This window comes from Uloborus diversus, chromosome 5 (assembly GCF_026930045.1).
Source record: "Uloborus diversus isolate 005 chromosome 5, Udiv.v.3.1, whole genome shotgun sequence".
In the NCBI taxonomy this organism is placed as follows: Eukaryota; Metazoa; Arthropoda; class Arachnida; order Araneae; family Uloboridae; genus Uloborus; species Uloborus diversus.
Window position 1 is genome coordinate 129,207,889 of NC_072735.1, and position 23,527 is coordinate 129,231,415.

General features: G+C 37.0%; 1 protein-coding gene across 1 annotated transcript; it reads right to left on the reverse strand.

Annotated features, from left to right (window-relative positions):
• Positions 1-252: 252 nt before the first annotated feature.
• Positions 253-21,776, reverse strand: LOC129223341 (uncharacterized). The gene is made up of 6 exons (XM_054857908.1): positions 21,670-21,776; positions 19,526-19,666; positions 18,424-18,600; positions 12,180-12,438; positions 11,268-11,393; positions 253-656 (listed from the first exon to the last, which is right to left on the reverse strand). Exons 2-6 carry the CDS (start codon positions 19,661-19,663, stop codon positions 253-255), a joined length of 1,104 nt encoding a protein of 367 aa, XP_054713883.1. The 5' UTR covers positions 19,664-19,666; positions 21,670-21,776.
• Positions 21,777-23,527: the final 1,751 nt, after the last annotated feature.

The window sequence follows — 23,527 nt, forward strand, 5'->3', positions numbered from 1 at the left end:
TTCATGACTGGAAGTCGTCAAAGATCCATATCGATCCGAAAAACTTATATCGGATGTTTGACCGAAGTCATAGCGTTGAGTTATGTTTTCTGGCTTGCTGTGTTTTGTGAATACCATTCATGACAGAACAAGTTCAATAATAAAGTTTCAATAAAATATTACGCATCAACATCTAAAAGAACTCTTCCGATCGAAGATACATAAATATAAGTCCGAAAGAACAATTAAACTCTTAAAGTTGCATCAGTAGAATCAATGTCCGTGCCTCGTTGCTATGGACAATGGATATTGAGGCTTATTTAACATTGGATATCCATACAACATTCGCTGTGAAAACGCTTTCAAGTTTATTGGCAAATAGTGAGGAACAGGCTGAACCACATGACTGGAAGCTGATAAGGATCCGTATCCGTTCCTCGTTTGGTCTGAAGAACTGATGTCGAATGTCTGGTGGAAGTCGGTGTGTTGAGTTCTGCTTTCTGGCTGTAGGAAGGAGCTGTGGTGATGATGGTGACGATGGTGATAGGAGAATGTTGAGACGCTGGACTGTAATCGGAAGGAGGATCTACTGCTGCAGAATTCTTCTGATGGTGTGGTTGATGATGCTTGTCGTTTCTGATGTGGAAGATGGAACGCAGAACACTCTGGAGATGCAGCTGTAAATTTTAAAAAGATTAATTTTAACGAAGTATTCAATAAAAATAAGGAATACAGCTTCAGTTACAAACCCCTTACGAAACAGCAGAGTTCCTGCGCCCTAAGTAATTTTCCGCCTCCTACCCCATGAAATAAAGCTATCTATCAGCACAAGGAAGGAAAAAAGCCTTGAGTTTACCATGTAGTTGAAGTTGAGTACAGGCACGTAGCCAGAACTTTGTTAAGGGGGGGGGGGGGGTCCAAGGTTGCACGAACTTCAAAAGAGGAGGCATACTAAAGCAGACTTAGTAGCTCATATTTACGTTTAAAAAAAATCCAGTTAAAACTAATTATGAGAATATGATAATTAACTAAAATTAATTAAATAATTGAAATTGATAGAGCAATTAGTTGGAATTAATTAAAAAAATTTCATATTAAATAGCAAAGAAATTATTGTCAGTTTATAAAATTAACATTAAACTCAAAATTATGCCATACTAAGTTTCCAAACATGGATTCCATCACATAAGCTTCCTCTGTTCTGATACTTTAAAAATGAGTGATATAATTCCTACTAATAAAAAGTTCACAATAAAAGAAAATCAGAAAATGAACACTGTTCTAGGGATTACTTGGAAAATGCAGGTGATAATTTAATGAAATATGAAAGCTTTCTTTGATATTTCAACAAAATATGTACAAGTCATTTTATTTGAAAAAATAAAGAAATCTATATCTATCGAGTCGAATGTATAACTGTATGAATGCTATATAACGTAATTCCGCCACTCTGTTCGATTTGAACAAGATTTCTAGCAAAATTCAACCACCCTCTCGACGAAAATATTAGCAAGGTTTCATTTAAAAAACTGGAACTAGTTCTTTATTTATTTACGTTTATAACATTCTCTTGATAATACGAAATTGAATGAAATTTCTAATTTTATCCGTTTTCCTATTATTATTTCTAACCATCATTTAAAAGCTTGAACAAACTATTAACTCTTTGAGGGACGGAGACTTCCTTTGCTGCAATCATTTGAGAAAAAAAAAAGCGTAGTGACGTTATTTTTTTTTTCCGTTGTTATTATTATTTTATTTTATTTTATTTACTTTTTTTTTTGCAACGAATTGGTAAAATAAGCTATCTTAGGATCAGTTATGGTAATTTTTTTTCTTTTTAATGGGGCTTCGTTAGAGGCTTTAGCCTTTTCGGACATAGTGCGAACCACCAATATGGCATCTAGTCTTTCATATGCTGCCATTAAGGCGCGGATGTGACTGGTACAGGAAATTTTGACGCCGAGTTTCCACCAGATGGAGACACTTGAGCTCTTTGCGATGCGAAACTGCACTAGGGGTTTAATTTTTTTCAAACCAATACTTGAGAGATCTTTTACCTGACGGTTAATGGAATGTATAATGAATGAAATTAAGCATCTATGTATTTTTATTTTAACAACATTTTGGAAAAAATGTAAATGATTGCTTTTTATAAATGTTTTTTTTTATAAGGTCATGACTGATTTGTGTGTGAACATTATTGGCAATTTTCGTCTGATGTTTTCAATTTGATGCTTCATTTAAAAGATCAAGAGGATTCATTGCACCCACCTATCTCACCACCAAACACGAGTTCTGTTTATTTTGCTAATACAAAACAACTTCTGTACAAACCAGTCTTTTTCAAATTAAAAAAATAATTGTAAACAACTACAGGGAAAATGGCAATATGCTCTGTTACGAATTATCGTGACACTATTTGATTATAACCTGGTTACTTTACGGTCTTTATTAGCAGTAAGCAAGTGTTATACTCGAAATTTTCACAATTTGGAGTCAAGCGTCAAATTTTGATCATTAAGGTAGTCTTCGTCCCGTTTGCGATAATACAGCAGCATCGATTTAGATACATTTTCAACAATATGTATGCATAAAGCTAGACAATTTTTGGAAACAAAACTTATAGGTTTCTCATAGCCTCAGTTTGCAAATTTTTTGCTCCTCAGTCATCTGATGTTCCAAAGTCTACAGACAATCTTTTGTAAAAACTCTTGGAATAATTGTGGTTAAAAATCCAGTAATAATTTAAATCAATCTTCTAAAATTAATATAACAATAAAAACACTTCTGATTCTTTCATTTTCAAATTGGTATAGCTTCCATTATAGGAGCAATTTTGTAATCATCCTGTATTCGCGAAAGCATATCATATTTTATGACGTAGGTATTGACTTTTTTTTCGTTCTTTTATGTGATGTTAGTAAAATATATTCTAGTGCAAGAAATAGCAAGTAATTTTAACTTGAAGAAATTAAAAGTTAAAAAAAAATAATAATATAGAAGTGAAAAACACAATAAAATTTACCTCGCATTCACCTTTTTTTTAATTATTTGCTTGTAACGCAGTAAATAGCAGAGGTTTTCACCTGATAATTTATAGTTAAATGCATATATCCGTTTTTACGTTTAATGCTACCTTCGCAATTTACTAATGATGGATGCATAGATGCTTACTAAATAATTCCTCAGTACAAAGGCGGTAAATAACAATCAGAAAATTTATTCCTATGAAGCAAATATAAATATGTAATATATTGTTACAAATCCTGTAAATAGTAATTATTGTAGTAACGTAACCTGTAAATAGTTTCCCGTAATGAATATACAACCCCTTAACATATGGCTAAAGTATACAACCCCCTATTCTTTTTATTTTCATTGATAAAATCTGATAACGGTCTACGCATTTCTCGAAGCAGAAAGAATGTTGTAGAAAATTCTTGGATGTTTATAAAAGCCGTTAGCGATGGGCAGAAAGAATGTTGTGGAAAATTCTTGGATGTTTATAAAAGCCGTTAGCGATGGATAAACGGAGAGTTTCGATTGAGGATTTCGAACTGAGAGTGTGTATTTGCTCTGTTTATAGCGAGGCATTTCGCTGTGTTGTTTTCGTATTTGGAAGTAAATACGTGTGTAAACGTTGAGTTTAGGGTGTTGTGTGATAATTGCTTAATTGCTGATGAATAATTTAGCAGTTGTTGACGCTCTTTCCTGTATATAGTGTAAATAAATCTCCTGTGTTTTTATCAAGAACTGTGTCTTCATTTCAAGAAAGTGGAAGTCGCACCGAATCCGTTACAATTTGGCGCCCAACGTGGGGCTACTTCAGGACTTTCTTGCAGTAAGTGTGACTTTGGAAATTTTTTCATAAAGACTTTTTAAATTTGGACTTTCTTTTTATGGTGATTACTCGCGCAATGGATGAACAATTAAAACAACTTCTTGACGCAATCACCTCTGTGAAGAGTGATATGGCGGCTAATCAAGAACAATTAAAAAATGATATGGCGGCTAATCAAGAACAATTAAAAAATGATCTGACTGCAAGTATGTTGGCAAATCAAGACCAGTTAAAAAGCGATTTAATGGTGCTGAAAAAGGACTTAGCGTCTAACCAAGAAGAAATTAAAAACGACCTTATTTCGATAAAGACTCTGATGGAAAATAAATTTAATGACATAGAGCATCGAGTTGATGCTATTGAAGAAAAATTTAATACCGTTGAAAGCCGATTCAATGCTGTAGAAAATAAATTTGAAGAAGAAGATAGAAGATTTCATCTACTTAAAGAAGAGATCTTTAAGGACGTGGAAAGGAGATTGGCGACCGCGGAAAGCAGCTCTGTACAGTTTGGCGCTCCCACATCGGTTGCTCGACCGTCCATTAAACTTGCCACATTTGATGGGAAAACTTCGTGGCAGGTTTACAAAACTCAATTCATGATAGTGGCGGAAGCGAACGGATGGGACTCTGCTACCAAGGCCTGTCATCTTGCAGCATCCCTGAGAGGTGACGCAGCGGACATTCTCCAGACCCTTCCGGACAGCCAGCGCCTGGATTTCGCCGCCCTCACAGCTGCGTTGGAGCTTCGCTTCGGTGAGAAGTGCCAGAAAGATTTCAGCCGACTCCAGTTGAAGTCCCGTTTCCAGAAAACTGGGGAAACCCTGCAAGAGCTTGCGGCGGACATCGAGAGACTGTCTCATCTTGCTTTTTACGACTGCCCTGTGGATGTTCGAGACAACCTGGCACTCAACTACTACATCGACGGGGTTCGAGATCCGGAAATCCAGAAAGCTCTACGGATGGCGGATGTCAAAGACCTGAATTCTGCCGTTGTGTATGCGATGAGATACGAGGCCGCCCAAGAAGCAACCCGTGTGGATCGCCATCTAATCCGGACTCAGGAAGCTGATGAGTCTGATTCCAGGTCGTCCCACCTCGCTGAACTTGAGAGACAACTCGGTGACTTGACAAGACATTTGAGCAGCATAACAGCCCAAAAGAAACAAGAGCAGAAGTGCTGGAAATGCGGTAGGAAGGACACCTGCGAAGGAGTTGTCCGGCTCGCCAAGCTACGCGAGGGAAGGAAATCACCACCACTAAAGCTCTGCAGATTTCCTCTTCTAGTAGTGGCAGTGATGGACTTTTCATTTACGCACATGTAAATGGGAACCCCTGCAGACTGATTGTTGACACTGGAGCCAATGTGACAATCATTAGGACAGATGTGGCTCGTGAATTTGGATTGAAACTGCTGTGGACATCGCCACGCGTAAGTCACCAGACTGTGACAGGTGACAAAATCGAGATTGACGGTAAAGTGGAACTGGAAATAGTGTTTGGGAATGCCACCTACCATCATACGGCATTCGTCGCTAATATCACGGACCCCTTCATTCTCGGATTGGACTTTTTGAAGAAATATGACTTCACTCTCGACTTCAAGACTAATGAGCTGCACTCGATGAGAGAAGACATTGCCGTTTTCCCTGCAGAAAGTGATGTAAAATCCGCTCATCAAATAATAGCCCAAACAGATTTATCGATTCCCTCAAGGTCAGAATCATTAATACCTGGCTCCATTGAAGAAACCAATAGTTTTCGATTTGGACTCATTGAATACCCTAACCTAAGCAATAGCCTAAAAGGAGTGCTGGTAGCATCTACGCTTGTGGACCTTTCTAAGGATGTAATTCCCGTGAGAGTCGCCAACGTGAGTGAAAGGCCAAGGAATATCCGGAAAGGTGAAGTGTTAGCAACTTGTACTCCAGTAAACTGCATCATTAGAAGAATCAATTCCCCCGAGACTGTGTCTTCTGAGTCCTTGACATCGAAGTTAATTGGGAGTGCACCCTTATCGAAGGATCAAAGAACTGCTGCGGAACAATTGGTGGACGACTTCAAGCATCTGTTTTCATCTACATCGGAGGATGTTGGCCGTACGAATTTAACGCAGCATAGGATTTACACTGGAGAACACCCCCCTATTAAACAACATCCAAGACGACTACCGTTCGCTAAGAAGGAAGAGGTTGAAACCCTTCTGAAAGAGATGAAGGAGAATGATGTAATCGAACCCTAATCCAGTCCTTGGGCCTCTCCCATCGTCTTGGTCCGAAAGAAAGATGGCTCCACCAGATTTTGTGTCGATTACCGACGACTGAATGAAATCACCAAGAAAGACAGTTCCCCTTTTCCACGGATAGACGACACCTTGGACACTCTTTCCGGACACAAGTGGTTTTCGACCCTAGACTTGAAGAGCGGCTACTGGCAGGTTGAGATACACCCTGATGACCGAGAGAAGACAGCGTTTACAACTGGACAAGGCTTATGGCAGTTCAAAGTGATGCCCTTCGGCCTCTGCAATGCACCAGCTACGTTCGAGCGTCTTATGGAGACAGTGTTAAGAGGACTCTCTTACGAATCCTGTCTGGTCTACTTAGACGATATCATCATCGTGGGACGCAGCTTCAAAGAACATCTGGCAAATCTTAGGAAGGTGCTGCAAAAGCTTAAGGAAGCCAATCTGAAGTTAAGTCCGTCCAAATGTAATTTGTTCCGCCGGGAAGTGAACTATCTTGGTCACATCATCTCTTCTGAGGGTGTGCAAACCGATCCAGAGAAGGTATCTGCGGTCAAGAGTTGGAGTCGTCCCGAAAACATCCATCAGCTGCGAAGTTTCCTGGGGCTCTGCACGTACTATAGGAAGTTTGTGAAGGGTTTTTCCAACATTGCACGACCTTTGCATAAGCTGACGATTATTGCATAAGCTTTGCATAGCAAGCAAAAGTTTGAATGGTCCAAAGAATGCGAAGATGCATTTCTACGACTGAAGGAGGCTTTAACATCAACGCCTATCCTCGCCTATCCTCAGCCTGAAAAATCCTTCATCCTGGACACTGATGCGAGCAACGAGGGCGTCGGAGCTGTTTTATCCCAAGAAATTGACGGAAATGAACATGTCATCGCTTACTGGAGCAAATGCTTATCAAAATCGGAGCGAAATTACTGCGTCACCAGAAAGGAGTTACTGGCCATAGTGAAAGCTGTAGAACACTTCCATCATTACCTCTACGGCCGAAAATTTCTGCTTCGGACAGATCATGCCTCATTAACTTGGCTTTTGAACTTCAAAAATCCGGAAGGCCAGATAGCCAGATGGATACAGCGGCTCCAGGAATATGACATGGAGATCAAGCATCGAAAAGGGTTATCTCACGGGAATGCTGACGCTTTATCAAGGAGACCCTGTCCTGAGATCTGCCACTATTGTTCCCGAATAGAGAAACAGTATAGAACGACTAGCTCTACCGCCTATCAGGTGACAGTGACTCCAATATCATCAGAACCTGATCCATGGAGTGACGACCAAGTTCGAAAAGATCAACTTGAAGACCCCGACATAAAACCAATTTTGGAGTTCATGGAAAGCGACAGTCGGCGACCTAGCTGGCAGGACGTTTCCATCTTCAGTCCTGCAACAAAAAGATACTGGGCCTTATGGAACTCGCTCCATTTACGGAACGGCGTGCTACACCGAAAATGGGAATCTGACGACGTCAAAACATTTAGGTGGCAGTTACTACTTCCCCGATCAAGGATTTCAGATGTTCTGAAAGAAATACATAGTAGTGCGACTGGAGGACATTTTGGTGTCTTGAAAACCCTCAATAAATTTCGGGAGCGCTTCTTCTGGAGCAAGGCGAAGGATGACGTGGAGAAGTGGTGCCATTCTTGTGACGCCTGTGCTGCTCGTAAAGGACCGAAGAAGAGAAGCAGAGGGAAGCTACATCTGTACAACGTTGGAGCTCCTTTCGAACGAATTGGGATCGACATCCTGGGTCCTCTACCAAGAACTGCTGATGGGAACAAATACATTCTTGTTTCCATCGATTACTTCACCAAATGGCCGGAAGCATATCCCATTCCAGATCAAGAGGCTACCACCGTAGCAGAGACTCTAGTCCAACATTGGATCTCGAGATATGGAACACCTTTGCAGATTCATTCCGATCAAGGGAGGAATTTCATCTCTGCTGTGTTTAAGGGCCTATGTCAAATTTTCGGAATTGAGAAAACTAGGACAACACCACTACACCCACAATCGGACGGCATGGTGGAGAGATTTAACCGCACAATCCTGAACAATCTCTCACTTATGGTATCCAGAAATCAACAGGATTGGGACAAGAAGCTACCTTTGTTCCTGCTGGCCTACCGCAGTGCTGTCCACGAGACTACCGGATATGCCCCATCTCAGATGCTCTTCGGACGAGAGCTTCGGCTACCTTGTGATCTCGTCTTCGGTCGTCCTCCGGATGCGTCTGCATCGCCTTAGGAATACATCCAGGATCTCCAGGCCCGGTTGGAAGACGTCCATAACTTCGCACGGGAGCGAATCAACATCGCGGCGGAGAAGATGAAGACCCGATACGACACAAGGTCTACTGGACATGAATTCAACGAAGGCGACAAGGTTTGGTTATGGAATCCCATCCGACGGAAAGGTCTGTCACCCAAATTGCAGTCGCATTGGGATGGACCCTACAAAGTCCTCAACCGACTAAATGACGTCGTAGTGAGGATCCAAAAATCACCTAATGCAAAACCTAGGGTTGTACATTATGATCGGTTAGCCCCATACTATGGCCATAGTTCATGAGTATTACGTAAACAACCATGGTTGATAACATAAAAGTTGTAGATAATTTTTTTTGCCTATAATGTTTAGTAATATTTCTTGTTATTATTGTGTTTCCTATGCATTATTGGTTATTATTTAATGTGTGTATTTGTGAACATGTGATAGAAGTTTGGCACCCTTTCTGGGGATTGTACTGCCCGGGACGTGCAGTCCTTAGGAAGGGGGCAATGTTACAAATCCTGTAAATAGTAATTATTGTAGTAACGTAACCTGTAAATAGTTTCCCGTAATGAATATACAACCCCTTAACATATGGCTAAAGTATACAACCCCCTATTCTTTTTATTTTCATTGATAAAATCTGATAACGGTCTACGCATTTCTCGAAGCAGAAAGAATGTTGTGGAAAATTCTTGGATGTTTATAAAAGCCGTTAGCGATGGATAAACGGAGAGTTTCGATTGAGGATTTCGAACTGAGAGTGTGTATTTGCTCTGTTTATAGCGAGGCATTTCGCTGTGTTGTTTTCGTATTTGGAAGTAAATACGTGTGTAAACGTTGAGTTTACGGTGTTGTGTGATAATTGCTTAATTGCTGATGAATAATTTAGCAGTTGTTGACGCTCTTTCCTGTATATAGTGTAAATAAATCTCCTGTGTTTTTATCAAGAACTGTGTCTTCATTTCAAGAAAGTGGAAGTCGCACCGAATCCGTTACAATATGCTTTACTTGAAAAACGGAACAACATCGAAGAAAGATTTTGTTCTTCAGTTAAAAATAACTAACGGCTCTTTTCTTGGAGCCATAGACTCACAATTCAGTAAGACTTAAAAGTACGAATTTCAAATAATTACTTTTAAATTACATGTGTCATGTGTTAATATGGTCGAACTTGCAATTTCATAAACTGATCAGAGTAAAATATTCGATTAATTTTCAATTTCATTCTTCGCTGTATAAAATTTTGATACAGTTAGACAGACCAGTGAATGGACACTTTAGTGCAGTTTCATTTTCAAAAATTCAGAACATCGTTAAAAGCTAGCATTTAGCACCGTAACAGTAAAAACGTTTTGATTCATATGCACAATTTGACATAAAAATTCAGACGTTAGGTCAACATTGAAATAACGAAGTGTTTAAAAAATACGAGAAAAATTAGCATTCATTATTGGAAAAATCCCAATTGAATTGATGTTTAGTACCCCGTTGAGACACCCCCAGCGTGAATGTACGAGGGGATACAAGCAAGCATTGAGACGTAACAGTTTCGCACGACGTCTTACGTCATGTCGTACCACAGTTACTGTAAACGTGCCTCATAGGCGGTCTAACTTACCTTCCCAAGCTGTACCAGGTTGGCTCAAAATGTGACAAATCAGATGATCAAGCTGACCAAAGAAGATGACAGTGCGGTTGGGAAAGTCCTCTGACATCCTTGCTATGTGAGACCGATCGTTATTATGCTAAAAATGGTTCTTAGGAGCCCTGCCATGAGTGCCAACCCATGTGATTGAAGAATGGTATCAGCGTACAATTTGGTCGTCATGGTGTTAGAAGCAGTGGTGGCGCGTTACCATGCAAGGCGTCGTACTCCTAAATGTAGGGTCTCGGGCTCGATGCCAGCTGGTTGAAGACCCTCCCGTGTTTGTTAATGGGGACTGAAGCACGTTAACTATGTTCGGGGTCGCAAAATCCTCCAAGTTCCCACACCAAATCAACACCCCCTGGGGTGCTGGATTAGGGATTGCTCGACTCCAGGTCTGGATCAAAAAACAGCTGTCTTCAGGGCCTCATCCAGCCGGTAAAACCACTTGTAGCGGTTAGTACGGGGAAGGCACTCTAGTACGGGGGACCCTGGAGTGTAGTGTAGTGTAATGGTGTTATGGATTAATATTAGTGGTGGCCTATGCCGTGGCACATTGTAATACCATCCCAGCTGCAGGTGCGGTGTACTGCTGAAAACAAAGGCAAGATTAAGTCTTTCACACTATCACCTCCATCTGGAGAAGTCTCGAGTTTGACGGGATTGGACTGCTACCAAATGGATTCAGATCGTCTTGAGAAATGAAGTTGGACTCGGTTTGGGCAATGATGACAATCGTATACGCTTGTGGAGACCCCGTTGTGATCACCCTAATTGTGCCTTTGCTTTTCAGCGGCACACCGCACCCACAACTAAGGGGATGTTATGGAATGCTATCGTATACGAAACATAGTCACTCCTATTATAGATTCACAATCCCGTGAGTACCAAATGGTACGTTTGTGGCATGCTTCAGTCACATGTGTCGACACTTATCGAGGGAGGGGGAGGGCTTAGATGTCCTTTTTTAATAAGACTCTGCTCGATCACAAACAAAAATTGTGGCAAAAGACTTCCTCTCCTACATTATCAGTACATGAAAATGCATATTTATTTATCTATAGTACAGTGGACACCGGTAAATTGAATCAGAGGTTAATTTAATCAACCGCTGTAATGAATCAAATTGCCAAAAACAAAATAAAATTCAGCTTTATTGAATTAGCCACTTTATTGAATCAGCCACTATGTAGAATCAAAACAGTTTAGAACAAACGTGATTCATATAAGCGGTGGCCACTGTATGTAGTTAAATATCTCAAATTCTCATACCAACTGATTGCTTGGCAAAATCACCATAAAGTTTCATCCTCGAATTTCTTCGTGCTTGTGGCTGTATTTTACAAACGCTGCAGTTGCAGGAGTGAAATTTAGATTCGTGGTCAGCACCTTTCATTTCTGCAAAGGAAATAAATATTATTTTCTGCAAAAAAAAAAAAAAAAAAAAAAAAAAAATGCGATAACGAAAAAGGAATATGTCTAACTAACTACATCTACATCAATAAGTGTCGAAGTGTCTTTTCATACCTAGGGTACTGATAAGAGCTAAAACACGAGTTTCGAGGAGCACTTAACTCGAATTACATGATCTCAAACAACATGATTTTTGAGGATTTTTTCGAAAGAGTATGCCTAAGTATACCGTTTGTTTGATAAAATACAGTTTAATACATGAATACAGATAAAATACAGTTTGATAAAATACATTACATCACCTGTTTGATAAACAACAGGTGAAGTTGAAAAAGAAAGATCACATTTGAAACTGAATTCCATCTTTTTTAGCCTCTAACGATTCGACTTCAAAGAACTAACTCTAAAATAAACAATCGTGTTCATCAAGGGTTGCATGTTTTTTTATATATAGAAATTTCTTTATATTTCTTATAATTTATGACTTTTTAGGAATTGCTAGATAGTTTTTAAGGTGGTGCATCTTATAGCGTGATTTCTTTTCTTCTTTTTTTGATGTTATTTTGCATGAAAAACAAATAGTGCAGCGTGTTTGATAGTTTTTAATATGATAAAAATGAAACGCTATCTTTTTAAACTTTCATTGTTTAACAAGAATCCTTCAAAAAGGCTATTCCTGCAAAAAGAATTTGTAAATACGTACTTCATCTAATTTGTGAAACAAATCAATGCCGTTCAAGAATTCTCTGAAATACGGTAAACATAACTCACTGATTTGTGAAATATCTTGTGATTTCAAACACTTGATGACACTTTGGAGTCCTTCTTTGACGGGTACATGGGATAGAGTTCCCACGCTGACCACTGCTTCGGGACCAGTGTCAGAGACTCCGGGCAAATGCCCGTACAAGGGCCCCAGCTTGGTGAGAGGTGTTGAAGCGGCCATTGTGACTGGGAAGACTTTGCGAGAGATCTGTTCATGTCCCCATACACGCCACATATCTCGAATTGAAGGGTCTATGCCCGGACTCTAGAAAAAATTATGAAAGTCATTTTTACAATTTATTACCAATATACAAATCGAGCTTTTAGTAGATGATAAAATATCTTTCATTTGATAAACCCGATTACATTCATTTGGCGGCGTTAAGTAGTAAGTAGTGTATTAATTGTCAAGGGCCATTGCACGGAAAACGGCCATTTAGTCCTGCACGTAGCAACTCATATGTGTATTTCATTAAAAATAATAATTTAAAAAGATAATGAGCAAAATTTTGTTGCGTGAGAAATCAAAAGTTTATTTGTGATTTCTTAAGCAAAATATTTGTTCATTACTGTAAAAATATATATATATATATATTTTTAAATAAAATGTATGAGCTGTTACGTTACGTGTGGGACAAATTGGAGTTTCTTTCGTGGAATAGCCATATACATATTTTTTCTCAATAGTTTAAATTATTATTTCTCATCAAATGAGATAGGTTTTCCTTACATTAGAACCGTAACTTTCAAAACCCACAAGCTAATTCGTCATTGCTATATTAATAGAGCAAAAATTTTAACTAATTAATGGAGCAAATTACAAAAGGTACAAATAAATGTTAAATAACAAAAATATTTAATAAAAATATTACTGTGTCAGGAATATCCTTGTACCAGATGTAAAGATTAAAAAATGTACTTACTATAATTTAATTAAAATATTACGATCTGAAACGAAACGTTGGTGAAATTATAGAGTCTTGTTATTCCGCACATGACGGTGAAACGGCCTTGATACGGGTGTTTCAATACCGGTGAGCAAAAATTTAAGAGACGATAGAAAACATCTTAACAAGTAAGATTTATACATGAGCATTTGGGTCGCAACCAGGGTTACCAGAATTAAGAACAGTAAATACGGGACAGGTTTCTAGGAGTGAAAGGGGGGGGGGGGAGAAGGCGTGGTATTTTTGAAAAGTCCATTCATGATAAATCTTAAAAATCCAATCGCAACTCGCAACAAAGAATTAAACCTCACAAAATGTCGCCTATCAAAGTATAAAAATCTTTTTCATTGCGATTGACGACGCAAAGAGATATATTTCCAACATTAGTCAATGAGCAAAGCAGAAGCAACCATTCGGTTACTCATGGTTTGCCGCCAAAAAAACATACAAACCAAATCAAAAGGAAAATAATTTTTGTGTTTGCTGCCACATAATTTTCTTATTGCTCATTATTTCAAATGTTTTGTTTTACTTCACTTTTTTCCCCTTAACATAATTTCTTGTTCTGTAAAATATTGTTATCAACTACAATACGGGACTTTAGCCGTCCCGTATCGAAGTTCCCCGGGACGCGGGACAATTTTTCAAAATACGGGACTGTCCCTTGAAATCCGGGATGTCTGGCAACCCTGATCGCAATCGATGCGATGCATGTTTGCAGAGCCAGAAACTGGTGAAGGCAAAACAAGGTCACAAATTTCTTACGCAAAGTGATTTTACACAACATTTTAGTTTTTAAGAAAGGTTCAAAGCGGTTGTTTAAAACTGTGGTCTGTAGCTCTAATACACGCTTCGCTGGGATAACGTGGTATTGGTGGAATCTGGTCTTGGCTCGTCGTTGCGTTATCATTGTGATACATGTAATATGTTGTTAAATCTGCAGGTTGCAAATGGCACCTTTTAAGGTGTAATGTTGTAGCACCTCAGGCATACCCCCGCAAAAGTACCAATTGACTCCTTATAACAACTCTATTGCTCTCTTAAAGGTGACATTTGGTTCCGTATGGCACTCAGTGGCACTTCTTAGGGTGCCATTAGGATCCCTCGAGTTCCTTTAAGGGATCCATAGAGAGTCAACTAGCATCCTTAAGGGGGTACCGCAGGCGCTACAATGTTTTCCCCTTATAGGTGCCACACGCAACCAGCAGTTTTTACAGTGTACTGCTGCAGGCTGCAAATTTCAACGTGAACATTTTACTAATCTTTTAACCTTTTAAAATCTTAAATGTTCTGTAAAGTCATCTTTGCGTAATAAATTTGTCAGCAGTTTCGTATCTGTCAGTTTCTGCCATTGAGTACATGTAACGCGTAAGCACTAAGTTTGCGACTATATTTTCCTGTAGGATTCTTGCTTTTTTAGATGTTTCCTATCCCTATTTAAACATTTTGAATATTAATTTTGAAACTCTTCTTGTAAAAAGTGTTTAAACTTTTCACTTTAAGCAACAGAGCTGTACATTCTGATTTCGTATTTTAGTAATATTTGTTCACTATTTTGATATTGTATAATACATTCGTAGTAAATACCTAGGACTTTGGCTAAAGAGTCTCCTATAGTGAGAAACCGAGGAGCTCTTTAGGAGAAAATTTGGAAGGAGACTCTGCAGGAAAATAAGAATACAGAAGATGATACCAAAGTAGCGGGAAAAATCATGAAGGAAATTTGAATATATATGAAATATTCGGAAGGAAATTCCGAACTAATGTGTAAAATTTAAAAAAGGATATGAAAGGCAAGCGAAAAAAAAAAAGAAAAGAAAAGAAACAGATAACATAGATGCGACTCTTAAGCAAGGGCGGTCTGGGTCCTCCAAGAGTGTACCAACCCCCCTCCCAAAGGGCGTAAAAAAAAACAAAAGCGTACAAGTTTGAGGGCGCACAAAAAAAGAAAAAAAAACTGGAGGAGCTCACGTTCAAGGCCAAAAGTAAAGTAAAATACAGTAAAAAAAAAAAAAAAAAGGTTCAAAGGCGAGGGAAAAAAACCAAGGCTCACATGTTCGAGGGCGAGAAGCTTAGGTTTGACGGCGAAAAAAAAAAAAGAAATGAAGCCGAATAGGGTTGAGGGCGTAAAAAATAAATATATAATAATTTTAAAAAAAAAACGAAGTCGCACAGGTTTGAGGGATAAAAAAAAAAGGAAACGGAAAAAAAAATTAGAGGCGCTTAGGAGTAAGTGCGCATAGGTTTGAAGGAGGAAGAAAAAAAGAGGTGCACAGGTTCAAGCACGCAGAAAAAAAAAACCCAAAACGCACAAGCTTGAGGACGCAAAAAAGAAACAAACAAACAAAAGGAAAAAAACAAAGGCCCCTGCTGTCAACGTCAAAAATCTAGAAGAGACTTCTGCAAAAAAGAAACAAACAAAGGGAGCAAAAGGAAAATGACAACTGCACAAAGCTACAATCAATCATAAGCATTTTTACAAATAAATTAAAAATACCTGTTTCTCCTGTCGCAGTCGGTCTTTGAGTCAACGTCAAAAATCTAGAAGAGACTTCTGTAGGAATATGAACAATCTAGAGGGAGTTTCTTGAAGGACCTGCAAAGTTCAGGAACGGGCCTGAACGCGAGGGAGCCTGAACTCCTTAAGAAGTTCAAAATGACATTTTTGACTGCACGAAAAAAAGCTACAATCAATCATAAGAAAATTGTGAAATGGTTTTTCATTTTTACAAATAAATTAAAAATACGTTTAAATTATTATGTGTAATATGTTTAAATATATAAAGTTCTGTTTCTTCGTAATAATATCTGTCGCAGTCGGTCTTTGAACAAATTTAATAACTTTAACAATGTTATGCATATGAAAATGTTATTGCTTATAATATTAGTGATTAAGAGTATAAATATTAGCACAAGTAAAAAAGTTTTGGCGTTGCTTTAAGATTTTAAGCAGGTTTTCATTACACATAAAATTATTAACTACAGCTAATATTTAGAAAACCTATTTAGAAAATTTATATAAAAGCGTAAAAGTACTCTAGTATTAACACTGCACCCAGTAAACTATATCCAGGATAGATTATAGCGATATTTCACACTCAAACACTAGTTAGCCTAAAGTCTATTTTGTCTTATTCTCCTAGAATCTGCGAGACTAAAGATGTCAGTGTTGAAAGTTCCTTGTATAGATAGATACCATCTCTATCATATACAAGATAAGGAACTTGCTTGTTTGATTGTTGCCCATGTTAAGTAAAGAAGCTTGAAATTTAGTATACACTAGTACTTTTTGTTGAATGTGTTCACTAATGCTTCCGATTTTCGAAAACTTATTTATTTAATTATTTTTTTAAAGGTTTTATGCCTCATTCAATTTCGAACACTATTTTTGCATCGTAGATCGCAGTTGTTGAATCAGAGAAATGTGTTTTCAACCCGACTGTAGAAATTCCAAGTTTTAACCTGATGGAACAAATTTTGAACGTGGAGCAATTTTTTAACATTCAAAAAAAAAAAAAAAAAAATCAAAAAGACGCAGACGGTTTGAAAGTACTTTTTTTATGAAAATTTGACATAGTTTTGCATCAAATTTTTTAAAATGTCGCCAAATTGCCACCAAGTAACACTTAAGTCACCAAAGGTTCACCAAGTTCAGCGATAAATGTTAAAAGCCCCTGAAAGCCGTTGCGTAGGTCGTAGTGAGTAAAAAAAATCGATAAAAAGTAGCACTTAAAATTCTGTAAAAGGTGTTTCTCTGCTAGAAGAGTGTCAATGCAAAAAAAAAAAAAAAAACAACAACCTGTCCTTGATGTGTTCCTTGATATTCCTATCTAATGTTTGCGTTTTTATCACAGATACACTGTTCGGTAATTTTTTTGAGCTCAATCGTGACAATTAACGAGAAGTTATGTCTAGAACTAAACGAGCCTACTTTCCCTTTCCGTATACCAACATCGACGTTGTAGCATCTGGTCAATATCTTTTGAATTAGCTAAAAGTGCAAATTATGAGTAGCATACCTTTTTAATATTTAAAGTTAAGTTCAAAAAATATAATATGCATCTCTCATCTGATGAAATATTTACGTAAAAAATAAATTAACAAGTAAATAAAGAAGTAGCACCTTTTCAGCAATGCAGCTAATTTTTCCCCCCTGTAAATTTATTTAATCGCTTTCAAAAATAAAGTAAAAATAAAAAGCACATCAAAATAATACATTTTATTTAAAAAAAAATACTTTGTTGTTCTATCTTTTGGGTACAAACACAGCACCTCGGTATTTATTATTTCCCGTTGCCAAAAATTAAAAAAGAAAGAAGGTATACCTACTTTAGAAAATATACAAACAAAAAAATATCCTTTTAAATATACAAAATTCGTCAAAACCAGCAGCACAGTTCTTTCTTTCAGATTTAAAAAAAAGCATTCTGAATTTATCTCTAACGGCCAAAAATATAATTAATTAAAACTCTATAATGAGAATAAAAACGAACCATCTCAATAGTCAATTCTTAATCATAGTTGAAACCAGGACTGCGGAGCCAGAATTAGAGTCGTGGAGTTAGAGTTGGATTGATTTTGGGATAAAAGAGTCAAAGTCGGGAGAAGAAACCTTTATAATGGGGTCGTTTCCAAAATTTTAAAAGCGTTTTTATCTGAAAGAACATGTTTAAAAACATAGGATTTGACGATTTTTTAAGTAATTTGACAAAGTTAACTATTTTTAAAAAAAATTAAATCGGTGTGCAGACTCAATTTTATTTTTTTCACACTTCTGAGCATGACATCACAAATGATGAACTACCATTCACTGTTGCCATTAACGCAGAGCGCAATATTTAATTCGCTTCTGAATTATCATAACGTGGAAACGCGGTAGACAGCAAGCGTAAGAACGCCAGTGGAATACGCGCCTAAGTTCATTATTTGTGACGTCATAAAGACCAGGCCTTGTTTCAAAAGTCGGACATTAAAAAAAAAATAATTAAAAAGTAACTGTTGGTAAATTGAAAGTATTTCTGGGTCCCTGTTATTATTATTATTATTATTATTATTCTTTTGCTCATTTTATCAACTTCAGTGACTAAAAGTAATACTTTTGACTGAAGGAAACAACATCATTCCAACAGTCGGTGCCTTTGGACAGGCTTGTGACGGGCCTTGTTTCAACATTAATCAAACCGATCACGATCCATTTTGAAAAGTAACATATTTTTTTACAATTAAATGTGCAATTGGCTTTACTATCTTTTGCCGTCTTTTTGCAATCTACATGTGTTTGGAAGTTACCATCAAATTCTTACTTTGAACATCATATCAACTTTCTTGTAATCAAGTATGGAACAAGTTGTTGATTGCAGATGATCAACCAGAGACAGGAAATAACTTGGATCAGTTGCTGTTAAACTTCGCACTACCTCTTGCGTATGCCTACGCAAGTATTCAGGATAAGATAAAAGGCAAGGTCTAAGAATTTTTTCCTGAAACAGAAAATAAAATTATAATTCTTACTTGTTGTGCATCTGGGATGTCATTTTAGCACGCAACAGAATTTCAATAATTAACAGGTATTTTATTGCAGGTTTTGCACCCGCAACAAAAGTCTTGCAAACCTTACTTCGGTATTTTATTCAAACACATAAATAATGGTGTGACTGCAAGCTGAATCAATGTGATTTATTTATTTTGGGGTTTTTTACTTTTTGTTTCTAAATTTCGCGTGTGGGAATGTCGGTGCGTTTCTTTAATTATTCTGCAGCAAGGTAACTCTAAATATAGTTTTAAAAAAAGCTCAGTAGTTCCTTGTAAAAAAAAAAAGTCGTTTCCTTTATACGCACAAAAACAAATTTAAAGTCCTATAATTAAAATCGCTGTAACGATGTCTAAAACTGAAATGAAATGCGAGAACTTAACATGTATTAATTAGCATTCAAACAAATCCAGCATAAATTACTTTTAAGTTTCAAAACTGCTTGATTGACATTACTCGGACAATTTTACTGCCCATTGCTTCAAATTTTCTTGGTAAGTGGATAAAAAAGTGCTGCTAGTGAAATATATTTTTTTCATATTTTTCACTGTTTTTTTAAGCTAGGAAAAAATTGAGCTGTCCATAAGTGCCCGGTCCAAATATGCCCCCCCCCCTCTTCCGACAGTATTGCCAACTTCTTTTGTGAAATAAAAAGTAGAAAACTGATATAATAACTTTACCAGTAAATTGCAGCATTGGGTCTTCTGCAGTTTTACCTGAAGTCAAGTATAACAAAAAAATAAGAAGTAATACAGAGTTAAACACTGAATGGCTATATCTTTAAAGAAACTCATGCATATTCAGTTATTCAAAGTGTTCTTTTCAATTATACAAGATGTGTGCATATTAAACAATATGTGTACAAATTTGTTTACCTTAACGAGTTGAGTAGTTTGTTCAGGATTCTTTCCAGGAAAAGAATGCGTGAGGTTTTCAGCGTGGAGTTCATGGATAGTCTCAGCACAGATGTCTAAAACCATTTCCTTATACTTGCTGTTTAGTTCAGCAACCATTGTCTGAGGAATTAAAAAGAAATAAGTTACTTCAGATTTTGTTATTTCATGGTTTTCTTGAAAATAAGTCGTTAAAACATAACAATCAACAATAATTTAAGACGCACTAGAGCAGGAATGATATAAAAAGTTTTTTTAAACTCCCAAAATGAAATTAAATTCAAATACAGTTTTATTTTTGAGATCCAATGGTGCTTTAATGCGTAGTGATGCAAATGATTTGTTTTAGTTGCAAAAAATGATAAGCATACTGAGCAATAGATTGCAGTATTTGTTCCATATAACAAATGCTATAAATTATAAAATTTCAATAAAAATGATTAAAATTAACTATTTTGATGATTCATCTGTAATTTTTTGAGTTATGTTTCTTGTAAGAGGGTCAATATCCAACTCGTTTATCGTCCCGAGTACAAGACGACGTATGCAGCAGATTATTCATCTTTCAATCGCTTTCTAACATTCGAAAGTACCTATTGTGAAGTATAAAGAGTATTCTTAAAATTCTTTTGCTTGTTTATTAGCTGTATTTACTGATACATTATTATCGATATTATTTTGTTATGTTTTTATTATTTTTTACGTTTCAGGACAAAATTCTGTCACACCAAGTTTGACATGCGTACCATGTAATTTTTATTGCTACACTAGAGGAAACTTTTTAAACAAAGTGTATTCTTACAAAACCTATTCATAGCAAAAAAAATCGCTTTGCCTTATTGAAAAAATATCAAATTAGTTGCTGTGTGAATGACAAATGATTATTATTGTATTTCAAGGCTCTAAAAAACACACTTTTAAAAAATGTGAGTTTATGTCATTTAATCTGACAAAAAAAAAATCAGTTATCTGATTTATCTCACAGGAATATACTCTGATGTAGTACATTTTTCAGGTCTATTTATTTTTAATTTCATTCAGTGAAAAACTAAAACACACGCATTTCACAAAGAGCATCCGTGGCTCTGTGTTAGAAGCTTAGCTTCGTATCCCGAAAGTCGTTGATTCGGCTCCTGCAGGTGCCCTAAGTGTTATTTCCTTCTTTTTGTGTTGCAAACCTTTCCTGTATTTGTCCGGACACTTACTACCAAACGGCACGACCTTGAGGGTCACGGATTTGGACAAAATTCTAGATATAGGTCAATTCCAACCAGATATGAGCCCAGGTATAGCGGTTTGACTGCATAGGCCCTAGTTCGGCTGCAACGGGGGTCCAAAATTGATAACTTGGACCCAGAAATGCAATAGAGTTTCCTTTAAAATTAATATTTTTATCGCTTTTTCTGTTATTCTACTGCAGAATGAGCCGTATTCATGCTTATCTTTGAATTAATTTTCAATAAGCAGTTCTCAAATTCAAATTGGTTACTACTTTTAATTTCAATAATTAGAATGCCAAAATAACATAGTAACAGGATATTTATCTTTTGCAAATGAAACTAATTACTTTCGTTTTAGATTAAAAGTCTGCTGGTAAAAATTATTTATCGCTTGCTAATAAAAACTGGATATTTATTGTCTGCTATTAAAGATACCCCACATTGATAAACAAAAAATGAGAGAAGAGAAAAAAGCTCCGATTTATTGCGCATGGCACACAAAAGAACAAAAATACAAGATCGTTTCGACTTTCCAACTAACTTAGATAATGCCTATAAATAAATACCTGTTCTCTTTTATGCTCAATTTACTAACAAAAGATGAAAAAGGTGTTGAGAGATCGAACATAGTGTCGAATTCTGAAATTCCAATGGGAAACGCCATTGAATTTCTGGGACCAAACTAGCAACTTTGAACCCTCGTTGCAGAGAAACTAGGGCCTATGCAGTCAAACCGCTTTACTTGTGCTCATATCTAGTAGGAATGGACCTATAGGTAGAATATTGTCCAAATCCATGACTCTCAAGATAGTGCCGTTTGGTCGTTAGTTCACGATCCTCTCCGCATGCAAAATTGACTAGCTTTTGTTTTGATAAATAAACGAAAAATACATTTCACATACTCACAGGAAGCTTCCAAAAATCCGGAGAGCTTTTATGCTCAACTAATGTTCGGATGAGGCTTTGAAAATGGCGGCAGATGCCTTCTGTCGTGTCTCGTTGGTAGAGGGTCAGCATCACCACTGGAAGACTGCTCCTAGGGCAGGGCCGGCATGAAGAAAAACAAGATATTTACAATACACGTTTATTGGAAGATAAAGAAAACATTCGTTTCACAACTACCATTAATTAATGAAGATCTTAAAATATAACTCAAGCAAAACTTTCACATTATGTACCCAAGGAATCAATTTGAGGAAAAATTGCCATTTACTACTCTCGATGTCTCACTACTAAACGGCACGACCTTGAGGGTCACTGATCTTGAGTAGTAAACAACTCTTAGTAAACAAAGCTGAGGATGTGATTCACATCTCCTTTTGAGTGCCAAATACGGCAAAAATTCACCAAGTTTTCGTCAACAAATCCTTAATTTAGGAAGTTGCTTCCGTTTGAATTCCGTTTCATTAATTTCATTGCAAGTTGAAACTTTTCCTTCATCCCATCAAATGCGTGTACAACTTTAAAAACTAGAACCTTTTCAATACTTACTTGTTCAACTGAGGCAGAACTGTAACATAAGTTTGGAAACCATGGACGACCTCTAAACATTCATCAAAGAAGAGGACTGAAGATGTTGGCAGCCTGGATTTCGTATTCGTCTCGGTGGATAAATCCGACCTGCTGTCAGCATCGCAAAACGAACGAAGAGTTTCCTCCATGAAGGGGAAAGCAAATGTGATGTGCTGTTTTCCGTGCCGAATAGAGAAACTCTTGATTGCCTAGAAAAGTGAAAGGGACATTTTAGTTGGATTAACACAGTGGTGCTCATCCTACGGCCCGTGGGTCACATCCGACCAGCTAAGCTGATTCATGTAGCCCAGGGGCGTTTGTGATTCAAAATTTCAGAAAATTCCGAAAGTTTTGGGCTGTCATTTCCGAAAATTTTCGGCTGACAACATAGTCTAAAACTGAAGAATTATACAAAAAAAAAATTCAAATGATGTTTTTTCAATGATTTTTGTACGCATATTTGAAAAGTATTTACGGGGGGGGGGGAGGACGGGGCACGGGGGAGATCGATCTTCCTCATAGTTTCCGAAAATTTCACACTGTCTTCCGAAAGTTCTACTTGAGTCCACTAACACCCCTGATGTAGCCCATAGCTTTTTTTTTAATTCACAAATCGAAAAGCACGATTGATGACAATGTTACAATTTTGGACCCTAACAGTCAGAAATAGGTTTCTAAAAAACAGATGCATTAAAAAAAAAAGGAAGCATAGTAATGATACCAACAACTATTGATTTTTAATTTTCTTTCCATTTCTATAGTGTCCTATGCTATGGAAAATTTTAAATATTTTGAAATTTTACATGCGTTTTGACCAAAGAGAATCATTTTGATATGAGATGCAGCAGTCAGATAGAAAAAGTTTGGGCATCTCTGGATTACTTTGTTAATTATTTATTAAATGTTGCCTTTCAACTAGTAATTTTCGTCCTATCACTATCGTTGGACACGAGAGAAATTAAATATACCCGCCTTTAATAAGAAACAAAAATTGTAGACTGCTTAAAAGCAATTTCTGTAAATTCCCCCACTCAAGGTTCTTCAAGTTTCTAAAGGCTCCCTTCAGCTTTGTAGTAGAAGAAGGGCTCTAAAATTCCAGTTCTGATTGCCTAAGAGGTAGGCCTGTGTAAATTTATTAATCCTCAATTGGTTTAGTGTAGGAAAAAAAACCCATTTATAAGCGCTTTTTGTCGTTTTCGCCCCTCTGTGTGTCGGTGTAAAAATTCAGTATTAGTATGATAAAGAAATTATT

Bases quoted from the DNA above. Each gene is read 5' to 3' on its own strand.
- LOC129223341 (XM_054857908.1), bottom strand. From the start codon at position 19,663: ATGGTTGCTGAACTAAACAGCAAGTATAAGGAAATGGTTTTAGACATC. The intron at 18,601-19,525 runs GTAAACAAATTT...TTTCTGTTTCAG, and splicing joins AAACTACTCAACTCGTTAAG to GAAAAAATTCTTAGACCTTG. The intron at 12,439-18,423 runs GTAAGAATTTGA...AATTTTTTCTAG, and splicing joins AAGTTGATATGATGTTCAAA to AGTCCGGGCATAGACCCTTC.